Raw genomic sequence first — 18,713 nt, forward strand, 5'->3', positions numbered from 1 at the left:
GACAGGTAGCGACTTTACAGCAGGGGGAGGGGTCCTCTAACTTTACAGCTCGGAGACAACCCGGTAAGGACTTACCGGTGTTTCATAAATAACACTTAGCAGTTGGCGGACTTATTGAGTTTTACAGGCCAGTATATGAGTTGCAGCTTTTTCAAGAATAAATCTTGTTCAAATATTGTTTGTAGAGAGGACCAAGCATGAGGAATCTCCTTGAGTCTAAAACTAACCAATTCTGGTAGCTGCCGACCTTCCGCCGGACACACATTAATACCGGGGGAAAATAAATAATTACTGGGCAGTAAAAATAAATACCGGGCGGTAGTTAAACGACAGTTTGACTTTAAAGGACACACTGTTGCAGCTCTTTCAAGAATACGAGCCCTGATAGTGAATTTTGTATCAGACTGACTGTAAAATGCCAAGAGCAAAGGGAGGGAAGAGGAGACTGCAAGCGGTAAAAGCAGCAGCGGTCAAAAAGACGAAGCAAGTCGCGCGAGTTGTTTCATGTTCGAATAGGGGACTGTCGAAATGCAGCGACCCGCAGTCGAAGTGTGCGTTTCGAAGAAAACATGAGGCTATGAATGCTGACGAAGACCTTGCCGACGAACGCATGTGTGTATAAGTTACAGCTCCGTCCATCCATGGTATCGCCTGATATTTTGTCGAGACTGGGTCAATGAATATGATGACGTCACTCGAGGCTCTGCGGAGAGTGACGTCATTATATTCTTTCACCCCGTCGAGACAAAATATCACGCGATACCATGGATGGACGGAGCTGTAACGTATATATGGCATGACCAAAGTAAAGAGAATTTGTCATGGGATGTGGAAACAAATCATTGGAAATTCACCATGGGCAATCAACCCAAGCCTAGAAGTTGTAGAACTATATTTTGTTTCAGTCTTGGCACGGCCAGTTTTGTCCAGTTCCGGAGAAGACATCATGAATTCATTCACCCTGCCGAGACGAAAAAAACCAATTCCATGGATGAAAACGTATAAGCTTATATCCCGTGACGCATCAAAGCTAAATTTTGTTTTGAAATGTCTTCACAACGTACAGATAACTTATAACGACATAATCGCCTTCACAAGACAGGAAAAACGCACACTTTGTTTTTCGTCTGCTACAAATCTAGTCTTGTTGGTTGACGAAGAGAATAAAGCTTCAAGCGTACCTTCATCAACAGGAATAAATGCTCAATCCGCTGTCAGTTCGCAACTGAACTGTCGTGTTTTTCCTTTCGTCACTCTCAGTCGCAAAGGAGACACAACGATTTGTGTAGGTTCTGTAGATTTATTAACAGCTGGAACAAAGTTGACAATATCTCTCAGCACAGTGTAAGAAAGAACAAGTGCAAGACTGGTAAAGAACAACAATACGTGTGCGCAGCCCTACTTATATAGTTAATGGACATACGAGAATATTCGGGAAACATCGACAGTAATCTGGCTAGATCTACACAGTTCCGTCTGTTCGATGAGCGTCTACGCTTACGTCATGAGTGACTGCGCACTTAATCAAAGTAAGTTCTATAATGTTCTATATCCTTCCATTCGATTCCAGTGGTATCTAGCGATCTCCACAACACCTCCCCACTTAAACTGATGCTACTCCTCAAGCATCAACAGCAAAGTCTCTCTGTGGGTTTGCGTGTTCTCTTTGACCGTCTTGGATTGTCTGGTCCATACTCTGGAACGGATGGAGTACCTTTGGGTTTGGTCTGTCTCCGAGTTTGTGGCACAGTTTCCAAGATCTCCATGGGGTGATCTGTTACAAGTTCAGAAACAGTGTCCACTTCCTCACCAGGTTCATTGTCTTCCTCAGTGGTGTAGCGTGGCTGTAGCTGTTCCCAGTGTCGTCTCCATACTGGACCATGAGGAATGACCATGACGTTGAAGCAGCGAGTACCCAGAGACTTCTTGACGACTGCTGGTACCCATCGGGGTTGTTTGTCTCGGCGAGGTCCATGGTACAGAGCATACACAGGATCTCCGGCCTTGTACTGTCTGGTTACCTTGACGACAGCTTTCAAGTCTGGAGTCATCTGAGACTTGGATGCCTCCTTGGATTGCTTGCCCTGAGCGATGTGGGCTGGCGAGGGCAGCAGAGTGTCGATCCTTGTCCGTAACTGCCTGGAATTCAAGAGTTCACTCGGAGAGAAACCACAGGATGTCGGCGTTCTCCGGTACTGCATCAAGAACTCTTGAAGAGCACGCTTCGGTGGCAAAGAAGATTTTCTCAGTGCTTGTTTGAATGTCTGCACCAAACGTTCGGCGGCTCCATTGGTAGCAGGATGATATGGTGCCCCTGTCAGGTGCGTGATTCCCCGTTCCTTGCACCAGCTCTGAAATTCTTCAGAAGTGAAGGTCGGCGCGTTGTCAGTGACCAGCGTGTGAGGCAATCCAAAATGAGCAAAATCTTCTTCCAGCAGGTCTAGAGTGGCTCTAGAGGACGTGGATGACGTAGGATGAATGCATGGATACTTGGAGTAAGCATCCGTGATCACCAGCCAGTCTCTACCCATGAAATTGATTGCATGGTCCAGGTGTAAGCGGCTCCACGGCTTTTCTGGTAGCATCCATGGGTGAACTGGAGGCTTGGATGGCTTGTTCTGATGTTCACCACACGAGTCACATCGTCGAGTAGCCATCTCAATAGCAGCATCGATACCGGGCCAGTAAACAGCAGTTCTTGCCAACTGTTTCATGCGTTCCATGCCGAAGTGTCCGAGATGCAGCAGATCAAGGATCTTGGACTGCAGGCTCTGTGGAATCACCACTCTCGATCCATGGACGAGGCATCCGTGGCAGATACTGAGCGAGTCGGACAACTTCCGGAACTTGTTGACATCTTCATTGATCTCAGCGTTCTTTGGTGGCCAGCCTTCACGGACGTAGCGCATCACAGTAGATATCACTGGATCTTTTCCTGACTCTTGACGGAGGATATTGGCATCCACAGGCTGGACTTGAAGACTGAGAACCTTGATGGCACACACCATGTCCATGTCTTCACCACTTTCCTCCCTGTCGAAATCAATGTCATCTCCGTATGGCAAGCGACTAAGGGCATCTGCATTGCCATGATCCGCTGTTTTCCGGTACTCGATGGTGTAGTTAAACTGGTTCAGCCACAGGGCCCACCGAGCTAGTCTGTTAGCTGCGAGCAGTGGAGTCCCTTTCTTTGGTCCGAACAGTGATGTCAGTGGCTTATGATCTGTCACCAGTGTGAACTGACGTCCGTAGAGATACTGGTAGAACTTCCGCAAGCCAAAGATGATGGCCAGGGCTTCCTTGTGGATTTGGCTGTAGTTCCTTTCTGCAGCCGTGAGAGTCTTGGACACGTTGGCGATTGGGCGCTCGCTTCCATCTGGATAGCGATGAAATAGGACTGCTCCAATTCCAACGTTGGACGCGTCACAAGCTAGTCCCAAAGTCTTGTTTGGATCGAAGTGTACCAGAACTTGATCCGAGGAAAGCACATTTTTCAACTGTTCAAATGCTGCCTGTTCCTCAACTCCCCACTTCCAGGGGTTCGCCTTCTTCGTCAGGCGGTAGAGCGGCTCTGCCATGCTGGCCAGGTTAGGGATGAACTTCCCGTAAAACTGAACTGAGCCCAAGAAAGACTTCAAGCTTGAGACGTCCGTAGGGGCTGGCATTTTCAAAACTGCCTCGACCTTCGATCCTTTGGAGATCCCTTCGGCCGATAAGGTATGTCCAAGGTATTCCACACTGGCTTGTGCGAACTCGCACTTTTCACGACGACATCTGAGTCCTTTGTCGTTCAGACGAGTGAGCAAACGTTCCAGGTTGCTCAGGTGGTCGTTGGCGTCCTTCCCGCTGACGAGTATATCATCTTGGAAGACGGCAACACCAGGTAGATCACAGGTCAGGTTTTCCATGATCTCTTGAAAGTAACCAGGTGCTGACTTTATCCCGAAAGGAAGTCGTTGCTGCAGGAGTACCCCACGGTGAGTGCTGAGGGCTAGCCTGCGTTGACTCTCTGGTGCCAGCTTGATCTGGTTGTAGGCATCAGCAAGATCGATCTTGGTGTATCCGAATCCACCTCCTAGCTTCTGCATCAGTTCCTCTGGGAGTGGCATTGGATGACGGTGATCTTCAAGCTGATCATTGATGCCCACTGAGTAGTCACCACAGATCCGTAGCTTGGGCTTCAGGGTGCCCGAGGTTTGTGCCTTACGAATTGGTACCACTGGCGTTCCGTATTCGTTGAACTGGACTGGCTTCCAGACTCCTTTGGCGATGCCTTCTTCGTAGCCTTTGGCGAGGTCATCACGAAGAGCGAAAGGTACCGGACGTGCCTTGTGAAAAACCGGCTTCGCATCAGACTTGAACTTCACGTCCAGTTCGAAGTCCTTGAGACATCCCAATTCTTGTTTGAAGAGATTTGGGAATTTATCAGACAGTCTGTGACAATCTCGTTGCAGGGCAGCATAAGGCGCGTTGAAGGTCGCTGGATGCGTAGGTTTTGCACCCTCACTCTTAGCGTGACTCTCTATGCTCCTCAGTCCTAGAGCATTGTCCACAGAAATTCCCAGAGTCTGGATTGCGTTGCGTCCTAGCAGATTCAGATGAGGGATCTTGGTGACGATGTACGGAATTGAGCTTTGCTTACCAGTCACTGGATCCTTGGTTTGGCCCATGAAAGTTCCCAGCACGGGCAGGTCGTGCTTGCTGGCAGACTCGTAACGATGTGTGACGTCATCCAGCTTCGGTTTTCCTAGTTGTCTCCAGACCGGAAGAGAAACAAAATTTCCCGTAGTTGCGGTGTCCAGTTCCATGGTGAACTGTCGGTCCTGGATTGTTATGGGTACATCCAACCTAGGAGTATCTTGGGGAACTTCACCGAGGATCGCGTTGACAAGCTCTGCTTTCGTGACTCTCTTCACGGAAGCCTGGGAATGTCGTTCCCGATTCTGATGTTGCTTTTTTCTACAGACAGCTTCCAAATGTCCTGTGACGTCACAGTATCGGCATTTGGCTTCTTTGTAGGGGCAGTCTGTTGCTTTGTGGGCCTTTCCACATCGGTAGCACTTCCTGTCTGTGGAATTAGACTGCTTGTGGTTCTTTCGTGGACCCGTAGTCTTGTTCTGGTGGACCTTGTTGACTGGCATGGTCTTGGAACCGTAGACAGTTTCCTTGGCAACCTTCGCTGCGTCTTCAGTCTCAATCGCGACTTGGACAGCACGTGCGAAATCCAGCTCTGTGTCCTTGATCTTGAATAGAGCCTTTAAGACACCCTAATTGTTGACAGAACATATGAATCTCTGTCTCAGAGCTTCGTCTTGTGGGTTTTTGATCGAAGGAAAGTCACAGGTAGCGGCGTCTTGGCGTATGCGCGCTGCTAACTCCTGGAGAGTTTCGCCTGGCTTCCGTTTCATGTCACTCCAGAACTTGAAACGTTCTCGCACTATGAAGAGTTTCGGGTCGAACTGTTCTTTCATGAATTTGACAATTTCGTCCATTGTCAAACTGTTGATGTCCTTGGGCGGATTTTGCTGAGTAGCCAGATTTGCTAGTTGTTTGTAGACCGTAGCAGTCTGATTCGTCAAGAAAACTTGAGCCTTGCGCTGCTCCGGCACGGAGTTGGCGACCACAAACGTGCAAAATCTTGACCAGTAGTCAGGCCACAGTTCCGATGTTGCATCAAACGCAACAAAAGATGGGATTGCAGCTGCCTGTGTAGTAATGGGAAAACGTAGATTCGAAGCACTCGGATCGTTGTAGCTTTCCTCCCTGGCAGAAGCTGCGGCACCACTGAACACTTTCATCATCATCTGCATCTGGTGCATTTGTTGCTCCATATCTTCCTTGTGCTGGCGTTGCTGTTGCTCCAACTGCTCCCTTAGAAGCGTTATCAGCTGCTCTGTTTCCGTCATTTTGCAGTAATAAGTCACTCCGAATAGACAAGGGAAGTAACTGTCGGCGACGCCAGTTGTCGTGTTTTTCCTTTCGTCACTCTCAGTCGCAAAGGAGACACAACGATTTGTGTAGGTTCTGTAGATTTATTAACAGCTGGAACAAAGTTGACAATATCTCTCAGCACAGTGTAAGAAAGAACAAGTGCAAGACTGGTAAAGAACAACAATACGTGTGCGCAGCCCTACTTATATAGTTAATGGACATACGAGAATATTCGGGAAACATCGACACTAATCTGGTTAGATCTACACAGTTCCGTCTGTTCGATGAGCGTCTACGCTTACGTCATGAGTGACTGCGCACTTAATCAAAGTAAGTTCTATAATGTTCTATATCCTTCCATTCGATTCCAGTGGTATCTAGCGATCTCCACAACATGAACCTTGTTTTTCTTCTTTAACATTTTGGTTAACATTGAAACGGCAATCCAAAAGAGTGTTTCAGCTGTTTCAAGACACAGGCTTAGCTCCTTCTTTTGAGTTGCTTTTCAGTCTAAAATGACACCGTAAGCGAACAAATTGTCGCGTATGCTGTCGTCACAAAAAGACGTCATGACAAAGTTACACGCAAAGCGAAAGAGACTTTGACGTCATTTACTTTTGTTTGGAATTTTCCGTCTGTTCCTAATTTGTCAGTGAAGACCTGACGTGAGAAAGCTTATTACCCTTTGCAGCTGTGAAATAATCAGTCTTGTGTCTCGGTCGTGTAGGTACAGAGTTTGCTTCTGCAATCATTGTGTTCGTGTTGATGACGGCTTCATAAGATTTCCATTTTCTTGTTTCTGCGGCTGCGCAAGTTATTTTGCCTAGGTCATGGCCGAACTTTAGGCCTACGGAGAAATATCGCTGGATATTTTCTCCCTGGATTAACAGAGACAAAGAAGGGAAGTCATGCTGTATTACAGCTTACTCGACTACTGACTGATCTTACATGTCCCGTATGCAAGGAGACTGGTCTCTCGATAACTGTGAGTGAAGGAGAAAACGCTGGCTTCGCCTCTCAGCTGCTACTGACGTCCGATGGTTGTGGCGATTATGAGAAAAAGGAGATGTCATCCCCTCGAATGCAGGACAGTGATAGCAAAAACATTGCTTTTGAAGTAAATCCAATGATGGTACTGTTCAGTCACGAGGTGGGAGGGAGCTACGCTGTTCTAGAGACTTTCGGTGCAGTGGTGGGAATACCAGCCATGCATCTGAAAACCTACCAGCGACATGACAAGAAAGTGACAGGTTGGTGTCTTGCTGTACTCTCTCTTTATCCAACTTACTTGCTCACTGTGGAAAATAATTGTTTGTAAAAGATGAAAAAATATTCACTGGTTGAGAGTTTATTTACTTCATTGTTTATTTCATGTAAGAACTAAGCTATGTAAACAAACTTTTACAGAGAAAAGTAGAAGTATCTTTATAATAAAAAGACCAAACAATACTGTAATGTAAAGATCTTTCTGTTCTGTCGTCTGTCTTCTTCTTTGTTCTGTGGTTTGTTCCTGAGGAAAACTCTAGAATGGTCGAAAGTTTGTTACATTTGTCAAACATGTGAGTAAAGTATTTTGGGGTCTTTTTATTTTTCGCTCTCTCACGCGCAGTCACCATTGTTCTGCTATCTTTGTTATGTAACCAGTATTAGTATTAATACTTGTAGTAGTAGTAGTAGAATTTCTCTCTAAGTTATAAAAATGTGTAAACCCTACTTAGGTTTGAAATGAAGAGTAATTGTTGTGCCCCCGCTTTTAGTTTGAACCTGTCGATATATGTACATGTATTTATGGGATGTTGTAACAAAATAGGACTTTCCTAGTCTTGGTCATGTTCCGGAAGGTTTGAGTGAACCGAGATGCCGAGAGGATCGACGTCATTTGATGACGTAACTCGTTGCGCTGTGACGTATTATTGACTACCACGACTGGATGCGTTGATCAACATGGAGTTGATGACATAGTTGTTGTGCGTGCTTTGGAAAGCGTGGAAACGTAAACAATTATTGTTGCAACATCGGTCCAGGTAAGCCAATCGATGATTCATTTTCCCGTCCACCCGTTTGACAAGAGAAGGCATTGTGTAGATTGTTTTTTGGTAAATGAATGGTGAAGGGCAGTATTGTGATAACCGTCTAACCGATAACAGTATATGGAATAGTCAAGTGCAATGTTAGGTGTTCGTTTGTTTGTCCTGTGACGTGTGATTTCACAGTAGATTAGGAAAATGTTTTGCAAATGATGTTTAGTGAGATGCGCTGTGTACGAGCATATGTTACCGTTGATGTTACAGCGGCATGCTGATCCAATCCAAGGTGGAAGAAGGATGAAGTTCTTATTCCTACTTATGACGTTCCTGAGAACTGCGGTCCCGATTGCCGGTATTACCAGCCCCACGTCGTAACCTGTTGGATGTACGACGTCCCGCACGGTCCTCAGACAATGCAAACAAGCTCGAGTTGCGACAGCGTATTCACGCATTCGAGAGATTGTTCAACTCTAATGGCTTCGCATGAACGAGGACAGAACGATAAGTGATACATGTGATCTGATAATGAAACGGAGATAAAAGGAAAACAAGTAGTCGATGAATTGACTATGAACGAACATACGTAAAAAGAACGAGCCAATATTTGTAATCATCAATAAAAGATCTTAAAATAATCGAGAAGCGATTCGTGAAGTGGGTAGGGTGAGAATGTTTTAGACAGGTTTGTTTAATATCACACCCTACGCTACAGATGTATTTATGTGTTTCTAGCTGCTGAAGTGGAAGCTGGGTCCGCCATGCTGACGCTGCTTCTGCTGTCAATGCCCGTCGGCGCCGAAAGGAGTATGCGGGACAGCGTCGTCTGAATGAAGTTCGGGCTGAGGAAGCCCGAGATGGCAATGTGCATGGAGGGGGAAGAACATTAAACATTACAGTACATTAGGATGACCAGGGATTTTTTGTCTGTTCAGTGACTGTAAGAAAGGACATGTTCTCTTCATAAATCACATCAGTGTGTTTTGGTGACTATATTTCGCACAGGAGTTGTTCTACAAAGCTGTGTACCACGAGAGGGTCATGACTTTAGAGTTAGATTTAGGATGTTTCTCTTGCTTCTCGAATGATATAATTATAAGGATATCAACACACTGCAAATTGACCTAAGAGATAACGATAATAAAATCAAGAAAATCGTTAGATTGGTCAGTGTTTTGTATAAAAGCAAACACAGAAAATTGCGTTTTTATTGTGACATGCTTAGCCTACATCTTGTTTTCAAGTATCCGTGTGGCTGCTAATGAAATGCGACCATGAACACCAACCCCCCCCTCCCCCCGATATACATCTTTGTTGTGCTTTGTTCTAGTGTTAAATATATGCACTTAGCTGTTTCCCCCTGCTCATGTTTACAGTGTGCATTTGGAATGTTAAATAACGATTTCCCACATAACATTTGGTTTAAAATTTGGGTTACGTAACATTTGGTTTATAAAACCAACCGTGAACTACGTGAACACGAATATGTGACTCGGTATATTATCAGGCACTACTGATGTGTAGTGAATGCGTAAAAATGTGCGCCTTGTCAATTCGATTCGATTTGAATGTGATTTTGCCTTTTGCGGGTCGCCACTAAGCTTCATTTATATTTTTTCTTGTTACGCTGGATCGTTAAAAATTACATTTGTCACTTAGCAGCGCATGAAACTTGGTGTTTCTTTTGCATGTAATATTCTTCAACATCGCTGAAAGGTTTTTCCATGAAAAAAATTCTGTCGACTTTTTGAACGCAGCAGGAGTGGAGCGTTTTATGAGTCGTTACCAATGAGGGACGAATGTTACGTAAGCAACCTTTTGCGACTCTTCGCTCTAATGTGATTATTTTTTGAAAACGTTCGACATTTTATTGTTTTATTTTGTGATATACGTGCTCAGTGTCTCTTTTTCAAGTCTTTGTAGCCTAGTCCTGTTCCAGTTATAAGAGTTAAGGTAAAAAAAAAACCTGTTGAGTTTTCATCAAGATTTAAACACACTCGATCGACTAGTTTTTTTCTTTCGGAAAACAATTAATCGAAGAAAATCAGAATGGGAAGCAAATAAAGCTTGTTACTATTATACTATGGCTTTTTGTTATCTGTCTCGTGTGTTTGGACAACATGTAAGGTAAAACATGTGTGATGTTACACACCTTTCCGACCACCCCTCGTATAAAAAAAAAGCATAAACTTATCTTTTGTTTAGCATGGCACCGTGACATATGATTATATCTGTCACATAAACCATAAAAACAAGCTATCCATACACATTTAATTTTCACGATGCATGTCACACTTTTGGTACACAGCTTTATGGAATGACCCACAGGTATACATCATATTTAAAGCAGCAGGACTTGTTACAGTAGGATGGGATTACTGATGTGCTGTGGGTGAACTGTTAGGTCCCTACCAATACTCTCCAGTAGTATCTAGTCTAATGGAGACACAAATCTGAAATAAGAAACTGTTCTTCACTTCTTTGCCTGTTTTCTCTGTTTTGCGTTTTCTATTGTTGTGACACACTCAAAACCCTAAGGGTTTGCAAGGAATACAGCTAGAGCCTTGAAAGTCTGAAGTGTGTTTTTTTAACATATTTCCCCTCATATTTACGGTTGGATGTGCAAGTATGACTAATACTTTTTGTTTTCTGTCAATCTAAAAATAAAAAAAAAATAAAAAAATGATTTTATTTTAAATCATAAAAATATTTCTGTACAAGATAACAACAATTCAAAACGTAAAAATATAGATATATAGTTTAATAACAAAATGCAAAAAACAGAATTGATTTATCTGAAACCGTTTTTGAGTTATAAGATTTTTTGTTTTTTGTTTTGGTGGCCATCTTGAATCGTTTCCATGGTTACCAAGACCGTTAAACGTGTAACAAGACATTTTTTCTGTATTTCAGCCCAGGCACATTCAAACCCCTTTTAAGTAATTCAACACAATTCATAACGAGTTTGATCTCAAATTTGCTAGCCTGTCAGGCCTTAACATTTTACAATGTTCTTACATAATCAAACTCAATGTCTTGACGTAAAAAAAAAACAAGAGGCGAAGCCTTCAAGGCTCCCGTAAGAAATCAACAAACAGTAACATAACACAAACTCACTCACTCCGTAACACACACACACACACAAACACACACACACACACACACACACACACACACACACACAGTTAAAACTAACGCATCATATCAACTCGCCTGGTTCTTAAAATAATTCTGACGGTCAACACAGCCAGAAATGCCAACAAAGACAAGAAAGCTGTTGCAAGGTAAGCTTACCAAACGTTACATAGCGAATCATATATGATAGTGCGTAAACAGCAAACAGTAGATCTACAATCAAAGAGAGGATCGAGTCTGGAATGAAACGCGATACAGATCTAGCATTCACAAACTGTCTTTCACGTTCAAGGAAGTAGTTGTTGTAAAGTACACAAACACACACACACACACACACACACACACACACACACACCTAAAGTGTGGATGGTTACCTAAGAGGCGGCACTGGGTGCAGTGCCTTTCTAGTGCACTTGCACTAAAACAGCACTGGGTGCAGTACTCGCTCCGGCATCGAAGAATTTTGCACTAAAAAATGCACAAAATTTGACCTATTTCGTCGCCTATAGAGGACGGAGAGAATATCATTTTGAACATTGTTATGACATTCTTTCCGTCAAAAAAGTCAATTTAACGGTGTTAAATGAAGCGACCATCCACACAGTTAGGTTGCCATCCAGAGTTTAGGTTGCCATCCACGTGTGGATAGTTGCCTTATGGTGATTTAGGCAACCAAACCTGTGGAAACGGGGGTACACACACACACACACACACACACACACACACGCACACACACACACACAGTTAAAACTAACGCATCATATCAACTCGCCTGGTTCTTAAAATAATTCTGACGGTCAACACAGCCAGAAATGCCAACAAAGACAAGAAAGCTGTTGCAAGGTAAGCTTACCAAACGTTACATAGCGAATCATATGATAGTGCGTAAACAGCAAACAGTAGATCTACAATCAAAGAGAGGATCGAGTCTGGAATGAAACGCGATACAGATCTAGCATTCAAAAACTGTCTTTCACGTTCAAGGAAGTTGTTGCAAAGTACTTAAGACTAGATCAACTCATTTCACTAGAGGTGACTGCCTAGCACTGTGTTTGACAGCCGTGTCTGCTGAAATAAAAAGAAATTAAAACAAAACGGATTAACAGTAGGTGACACGTTATTAGAGTGGGAGACACTAGACAGTCTGTCTCTGAACTTACCGGGATACGGCTGCAAGATCGACACTGACTGCCGCGCTTTCGACAGCTCTTCCTCGCGTGGACATTGGAAACACGCTGTGCAGATCAAATTGTAGGAAATCTCCCTTTGGTATCTTCTTTATTTACTTTTCTGGAGCTTAGAAACCGAACAACATGAAATCGTCTTCCCCGGCGAATCGGCGAGGTGAGAACTGGACCACAATCCTTCGCGCGACCCCTGACCTGATCTTGACACCTGACCTGCCGTCTACATGCCAAACACGACACAAATCAGTCAACTGCTTGTACCCCTTCAAAACCCCCCACCACCCGTTTTCTTTGGATACACGCTTTAACTACACACATGCCGACACAATGTTGATCATTGCTTCAATAATTTGAAGATGGTGCTTGAAAATTAACCACGTGAAATGAGTATTTCGGTGTTTAGCCAAAAATGTTAAAGTTTCTACCACAGACATACACACATACATACATACATACGCACGCACGCACGCACGCACAGACAGACAAAGTTTACCATCGCATAGGCTACACTTACGTGAGCCAAAAATAGATAGAGAATACTACATGGCTTGCTGTGTCGTACTCTATTTACATGAGTTGCGTTTTTAAATATTGAACTACGAATACAAAAACAAAGAGACTGCCAACGTTCCAAAATTCAGAATTAAAACAACAAGAAAGGTAGGTTGTTGGAACGTTAGTTATTGACAAAACAAATATATCGACCCAACGGTCTTTAATGTGCACATACAAACAATGAGTAACAAGAACTTAGCTTATCGAATGTTTTGGCCGCTTGTTGGGAAAGTCCCAAGCGAATGATCAATTCGCTTGTGTGTGTGTGTGTGTGTGTGTGTGTGTGTGTGTGTGTGTGTGTGTGTGTGTGTGTGTGTGTGTGTGTTTGTCTGTGTGCTTGCACGAGAGAGAGACAGAGAGACAAAGAGAGAGAGAGCGCCAGAGCGAGAGGGAGACAGCAATTAGAGAGAGAGAGAGAAAGAGAGAGAGAGAGAGACAGACAGAGACAGCGACACAGAGCGAGAGAGAGAGAGCGAGAGAGAGAGAGAGAGAGAGAGAGAGAGAGAGAGAGACAGAGTGTAGAGAGAGAGAGAGAGAGAGACAGAGAGACAGAGAGACAGAGAGTAGAAAGCGAGACAAGGAGAAGGAGTTGGCGAAAGCAAGAGTGCATGCATTTTTTTATTTTGGGCTTTTCTTTAAACAGACTTGAAACTGTTTTCTTGGTAAATGCTTAATTTTACCGTTGTGTGGTCCATACTGGCTGGATCATCTGAACTTGTAATTGAACGTCCAATTCCACTATCGCCAGTCTGCAACAAACAAGTAGAAATCGTCCGCCTTGAAAAGACATCATAAGATGTTTGGTGGCTTGTTGACAGACCAGATTGTTTGTTTGTCTCATCTGGATCGACCAAGGTTAAAGACCGAGGATGAGGTGAACACTTTGGCGAAGGGCACGAGACCAAAATGATTTGTGAAAGAGAAGTTTTTGTGTGTGAATACATGTTGTTAATTTATCTATCTGTTTATGAATCAGGTCAAGACATACTAAATTCCATATATATGTGATTCACACTGGGACAGGAAGTGAGGACAGCTGCACACAGCCTGCAGGATACTCTCCACCACGGCTCCTTTTTGCTCAAGGACCCATGAAGAAAAAAGGCATATTTCATTTACTGTGCTCTCTGCTAATTAGTCTTGATAACCAAAACAAAACGGTGTTTTGATTATTTTTATTTTCTGATGATAACTTTTGTCAGGCTGTGTGTGTGTGTGTGTGTGTGTGTGTGTGTGTGTGTGTGTGTGTGTGTGTGTGTGTGTGTGTGTGTTTGTCTGTGTGCTTGCACGAGAGAGAGACAGAGAGACAAAGAGAGAGAGAGCGCCAGAGCGAGAGGGAGACAGCAGTTAGAGAGAGAGAGAGAGAGACAGAGACAGAGACACAGAGCGAGAGAGAGAGAGAGAGAGACAGAGAGAGAGACAGAGAGAGAGACAGAGAGAGAGACAGAGAGAGAGACAGAGAGAGAGACAGAGACAGAGACAGAGAGTAGAAAGCGAGACAAGGAGAAGGAGTTGGCGAAAGCAAGAGTGCATGCATTTTTTTATTTTGGGCTTTTCTTTAAACAGACTTGAAACTGTTTTCTTGGTAAATGCTTAATTTTACCGTTGTGTGGTCCATACTGGCTGGATCATCTGAACTTGTAATTGAACGTCCAATTCCACTATCGCCAGTCTGCAACAAACAAGTAGAAATCGTCCGCCTTGAAAAGACATCATAAGATGTTTGGTGGCTTGTTGACAGACCAGATTGTTTGTTTGTCTCATCTGGATCGACCAAGGTTAAAGACCGAGGATGAGGTGAACACTTTGGCGAAGGGCACGAGACCAAAATGATTTGTGAAAGAGAAGTTTTTGTGTGTGAATACATGTTGTTAATTTATCTATCTGTTTATGAATCAGGTCAAGACATACTAAATTCCATATATATGTGATTCAGATTGGGACAGGAAGTGAGGACAGCTGCACACAGCCTGCAGGATACTCTCCACCACGGCTCCTTTTTGCTCAAGGACCCATGAAGAAAAAAGGCATATTTCATTTACTGTGCTCTCTGCTAATTAGTCTTGATAACCAAAACAAAACGGTGTTTTGATTATTTTTATTTTCTGATGATAACTTTTGTCAGGCTGAACATGCATCTTTAAAAAATAGTATTTGGTTATTTTTGGGGGCATAATATAAGTGGTAACAGTTACAGTAGAAGTAGTGGTCTTATTATCAGTAGTAAAGTTTATGCTACCAAGCTGATATCCTATCAAATTTTATTGACAAGTTGTGTCACCTCAGAGCACCAGATGTTTGTTTTTAAAAACCGGATATGATGTCATAACAAACATTCCCTCTGAGGATAATACCAGGAAAAGATCACATGTAGAACTTTATTAAGATATTTTGAGTTGATTTTCTTCTACACACACACACACACACACACACACACACACAGACACACACACACACACATATATATATACGCAGACACGCACACACACACATACACACACACTCACACACACACACACATACACACACACACACACACACACACACACACACACACACACACACACACACACACACGCATGTGTGCCAATAGGTGTGCAGGAATTTTCAACCAATTCCATTGACAATGGAAGTCACTTTAGAGCACCATGAAATTTTGTAAAAAACCTGATATGATATCATTACAACAATTGCCTTCTGTTGATAATACCTGGCTAAGTTCAAACTGCATAAACATACGTTCAGTGAATTTTATGGAATTGCTCTAACCTCCCCCCCCCACACACACACACCTGCAAATATTGAACCTATTTTGCATAAGCTGTTGATATTTATTTTAATGTGTATGCACATGTTGGCAGTACTTTTGACATATCTACAATTTTGATTTGTATTCAGTGAATGATAAAGAGCACAGTTCATTCACTTTCAATCTTGTATTAACATTTCAATTTAATTACACGTTTTGATAAACTAAGTCACCAGTTAGTTTTGAACTTAAAAGATGAAATGTAATCCCATAATCCGGACTGTGCACTGTGCATACGCATCGTTAGTGTAAGTGCTTAATTTTACCTCTGTTGTTTCCGTCTGGTTGGAAGAAAAGCTTATGACGGAGCTGTCGCACCCACTGTTTCGAGCCTGCAAAAAGCCAACACACGGAGAAAAAAAATCAAAAATCTTTTTTAACATCAAACAGATTATAAAATAGCAAACATATGAACCAACCAACAAAGCAAACAATCGACTAACCAGCTAATCTAGAAATCTCGACAACGCACACAAAAATAAGGCAAACCGTGTAGTTCATTAATTTAGGATGTTAATTGTTAATTTATTGTATCTTCACAAGTCGTAGAATTGCTCTCACGAGTCGTGACAGTTACCATGAATCTGTCCATAATAAAGATTAATATTGCTATTTCATATGTTACGTGGATTTTCATTGGTCAATTGGGCAAAACTGAGCTCAGTGCAAAAGTGATATCGACGACATTTCCGTCGATATCAGTTTTGATATCGACGACCTCTTTATTGCTTCCCCACTTCAAAAACAAAAACACCTAAATTTAAAAACAAACAAATATATATGAAAATGTAATTATCCCAGAATTTAGTTGAGCAAGTGACTAAAGACTTTTTGAAAGGAAAGACATTTTAAAATACTGAAAAGTACAAGAAAAGAGTGAACAAAAAGAAATAATAATCAGAGGGAGGAATATGGAACAGCCAAAACTGAGACAAATAGTTTTGTAATTTCTTTACAGAAAATACAAAATGTCCAGAGAATTAGCAATATATCTAACATTGACTGACTGTGTGATGATATCTTCTGCCATTGGTCTGTTTCGACAGTGATATCAAAATCTCGACCTCCGGTCTCGATTTTGATATCACTGTCTCAACAGACCATAGCAGAAGATATCATCACACAGTCCGTCAATATTGGGTACTCTTTCGCGTAGATTCCCACCCGAGGGTTGCTTTCTGCGCTGAGTTAGCTTTTCTTGTATGCATTTTCCATCCAAGAATCACTGTCCGTTACGTGATAACTAAGCAAGAGACAGAGAAAAAAACACCGTTGTGCACAGAAAGCAGGCATGCAAGCTATTGATTTTAGTGTCTTGTAGTTTTTATATTTAGTCAAGTTTTGACTAAATATTTTAACATCGAGGGGGAATCGAAACGAGGGTCGTGGTGTATGTGCGTGCGTGTGTGTGTGCGTGTGTGTAGAGCGATTCAGAGTAAACTACAGGACCGATCTTTATGAAATTTGACATGAGAGTTCCTGGGTATGAAATCCCCGAACGTTTTTTTCATTTTTTTGATAAATGTCTTTGATGACGTCATATCCGGCTTTTCGTGAAAGTTGAGGCGGCACTGTCACGCCCTCATTTTTCAACCAAATTGGTTGAAATTTTGGTCAAGTAATCTTCGACGAAGCCCGGGGTTCGGTATTGCATTTCAGCTTGGTGGCTTAAAAATTAATTAATGACTTTGGTCATTCAAAATCTGAAAATTGTAAAAAAAAATAAAAATTTATAAAACGATCCAAATTTACGTTTATCTTATTCTCCATCATTTGCTGATTCCAAAAACATATAAATATGTTATATTCGGATTAAAAACAAGCTCTGAAAATTAAATATATAAAAATTATTATCAAAATTAAATTGTCGAAATCAATTTAAAAACACTTTCATCTTATTCCCTGTCGGTTCCTGATTCCAAAAACATATAGATATGATATGTTTGGATTAAAAACACGCTCAGAAAGTTAAAACGAAGAGAGGTACAGAAAAGCGTGCTATCCTTCTCAGCGCAACGAATACCCCGCTCTTCTTGTCAATTCCACGGGCACTGCCTTTGCCACGGGCGGTGGAGTGACGATGCTACGAGTATACGGTCTTGCTGCGTTGCGTTGCGTTCAGTTTCATTCTGTGAGTTCGACAGCTACTTGACTAAATATTGTATTTTCGCCTTACGCGACTTGTTTTTATTTGCCATGTGTTGGTTTTTGACGGCGAGCCCCGACTTGATAACTTTTTTTCAGTTCGGAGTGATCGGCATGCCATAGTCGTCGTAAAAACGTAGAGCTGTGTGACGGGGGCCATACCAAAATCAACATCACGACTGTTCTGCTCCCAGACCCGACTACGTTTGTTTTGTGCAGTTCAATATAAGCGCAGGGAGAGCATGCAACTTCGCGACCTAGCAGATCCCACCCCGACTAAACCACGCTCATGGAGATCCTCCCACGTTTGGCCCACGATTGGCAACGCTCTCCGACAATTTTACAACGGAGTAGAAGCGGCGTCTCTGTGTGACCGGGGTATAAGACTCCCCCGACGCACGACAACTACCAGCAACTGTCAAGGCTTGAACAGGCAGGGGCGGATCTGGGTTTTGAAAGGGGGGGTGCAAAGTTTTTTTTTGTTTTTTTTTGTATGTTATCAGCGAAGGCGCGAAGCGCCGAACTGATGGCGCGAAGTGCCGAGCATGCTTGGGGGGTCCGGGGGCATGCCCCCCCGGAATTTTTTTTAAAAAGGAAGCAAAATTGTGCAATCTGGTGCAATCTGAGCGTGTAAAGTGCTATTTTCAGGTGATACATTTTTCTTCTTTTTTTTTAATTTTTTTTTTTTTTTGTCCCGCTGGGGGGGGGGGGGGGTGCAATTGCACCCATTGCACCCCCCCCAGATCCGCCCCTGGCAGGTCGTCATTTTCCGCCTCAGAACAGGGCACAACAGACTGCAACAACACCTGCACACAAAAACTGCGAGCCGTGCCCTCTCCCATCTGTCCCTGTGGAGAGGCAGAGCAAGATGCAGCCCCCATCCTGCAGGAATCTCCAGCCCTTGAGGAGAGAGATCTGGACCAGGCC

At 43.1% G+C, this 18,713-nt stretch overlaps 1 protein-coding gene and 1 long non-coding RNA gene across 2 annotated transcripts in view; one reads left to right on the forward strand and one right to left on the reverse strand.

Moving 5' to 3' along the window:
• Window positions 1-7,732: 7,732 nt before the first annotated feature.
• On the forward strand, window positions 7,733-8,594 carry LOC138951578 (uncharacterized). The gene is made up of 2 exons (XR_011451181.1): window positions 7,733-7,955; window positions 8,223-8,594. It is a non-coding gene; the product is annotated as an uncharacterized lncRNA (long non-coding RNA).
• A 5,698-nt stretch (window positions 8,595-14,292) lies between these two features.
• The window catches only part of LOC138950422 (uncharacterized), a 52,986-nt gene continuing 48,565 nt past the window's right edge, over window positions 14,293-18,713 (reverse strand). The window contains exons 15-16 of the mRNA XM_070322160.1: window positions 15,908-15,973; window positions 14,293-14,504 (exon numbers count right to left, since the gene is read on the reverse strand). Of these exons, the coding sequence (XP_070178261.1) occupies window positions 14,391-14,504; window positions 15,908-15,973 (180 nt within the window). The 3' untranslated portion in view covers window positions 14,293-14,390. The remainder of the gene's footprint in view (window positions 14,505-15,907; window positions 15,974-18,713) is intronic.

The sequence above is a fragment of the Littorina saxatilis genome, linkage group LG16 (genome assembly GCF_037325665.1).
Source record: "Littorina saxatilis isolate snail1 linkage group LG16, US_GU_Lsax_2.0, whole genome shotgun sequence".
Taxonomy (NCBI): Eukaryota; Metazoa; Mollusca; class Gastropoda; order Littorinimorpha; family Littorinidae; genus Littorina; species Littorina saxatilis.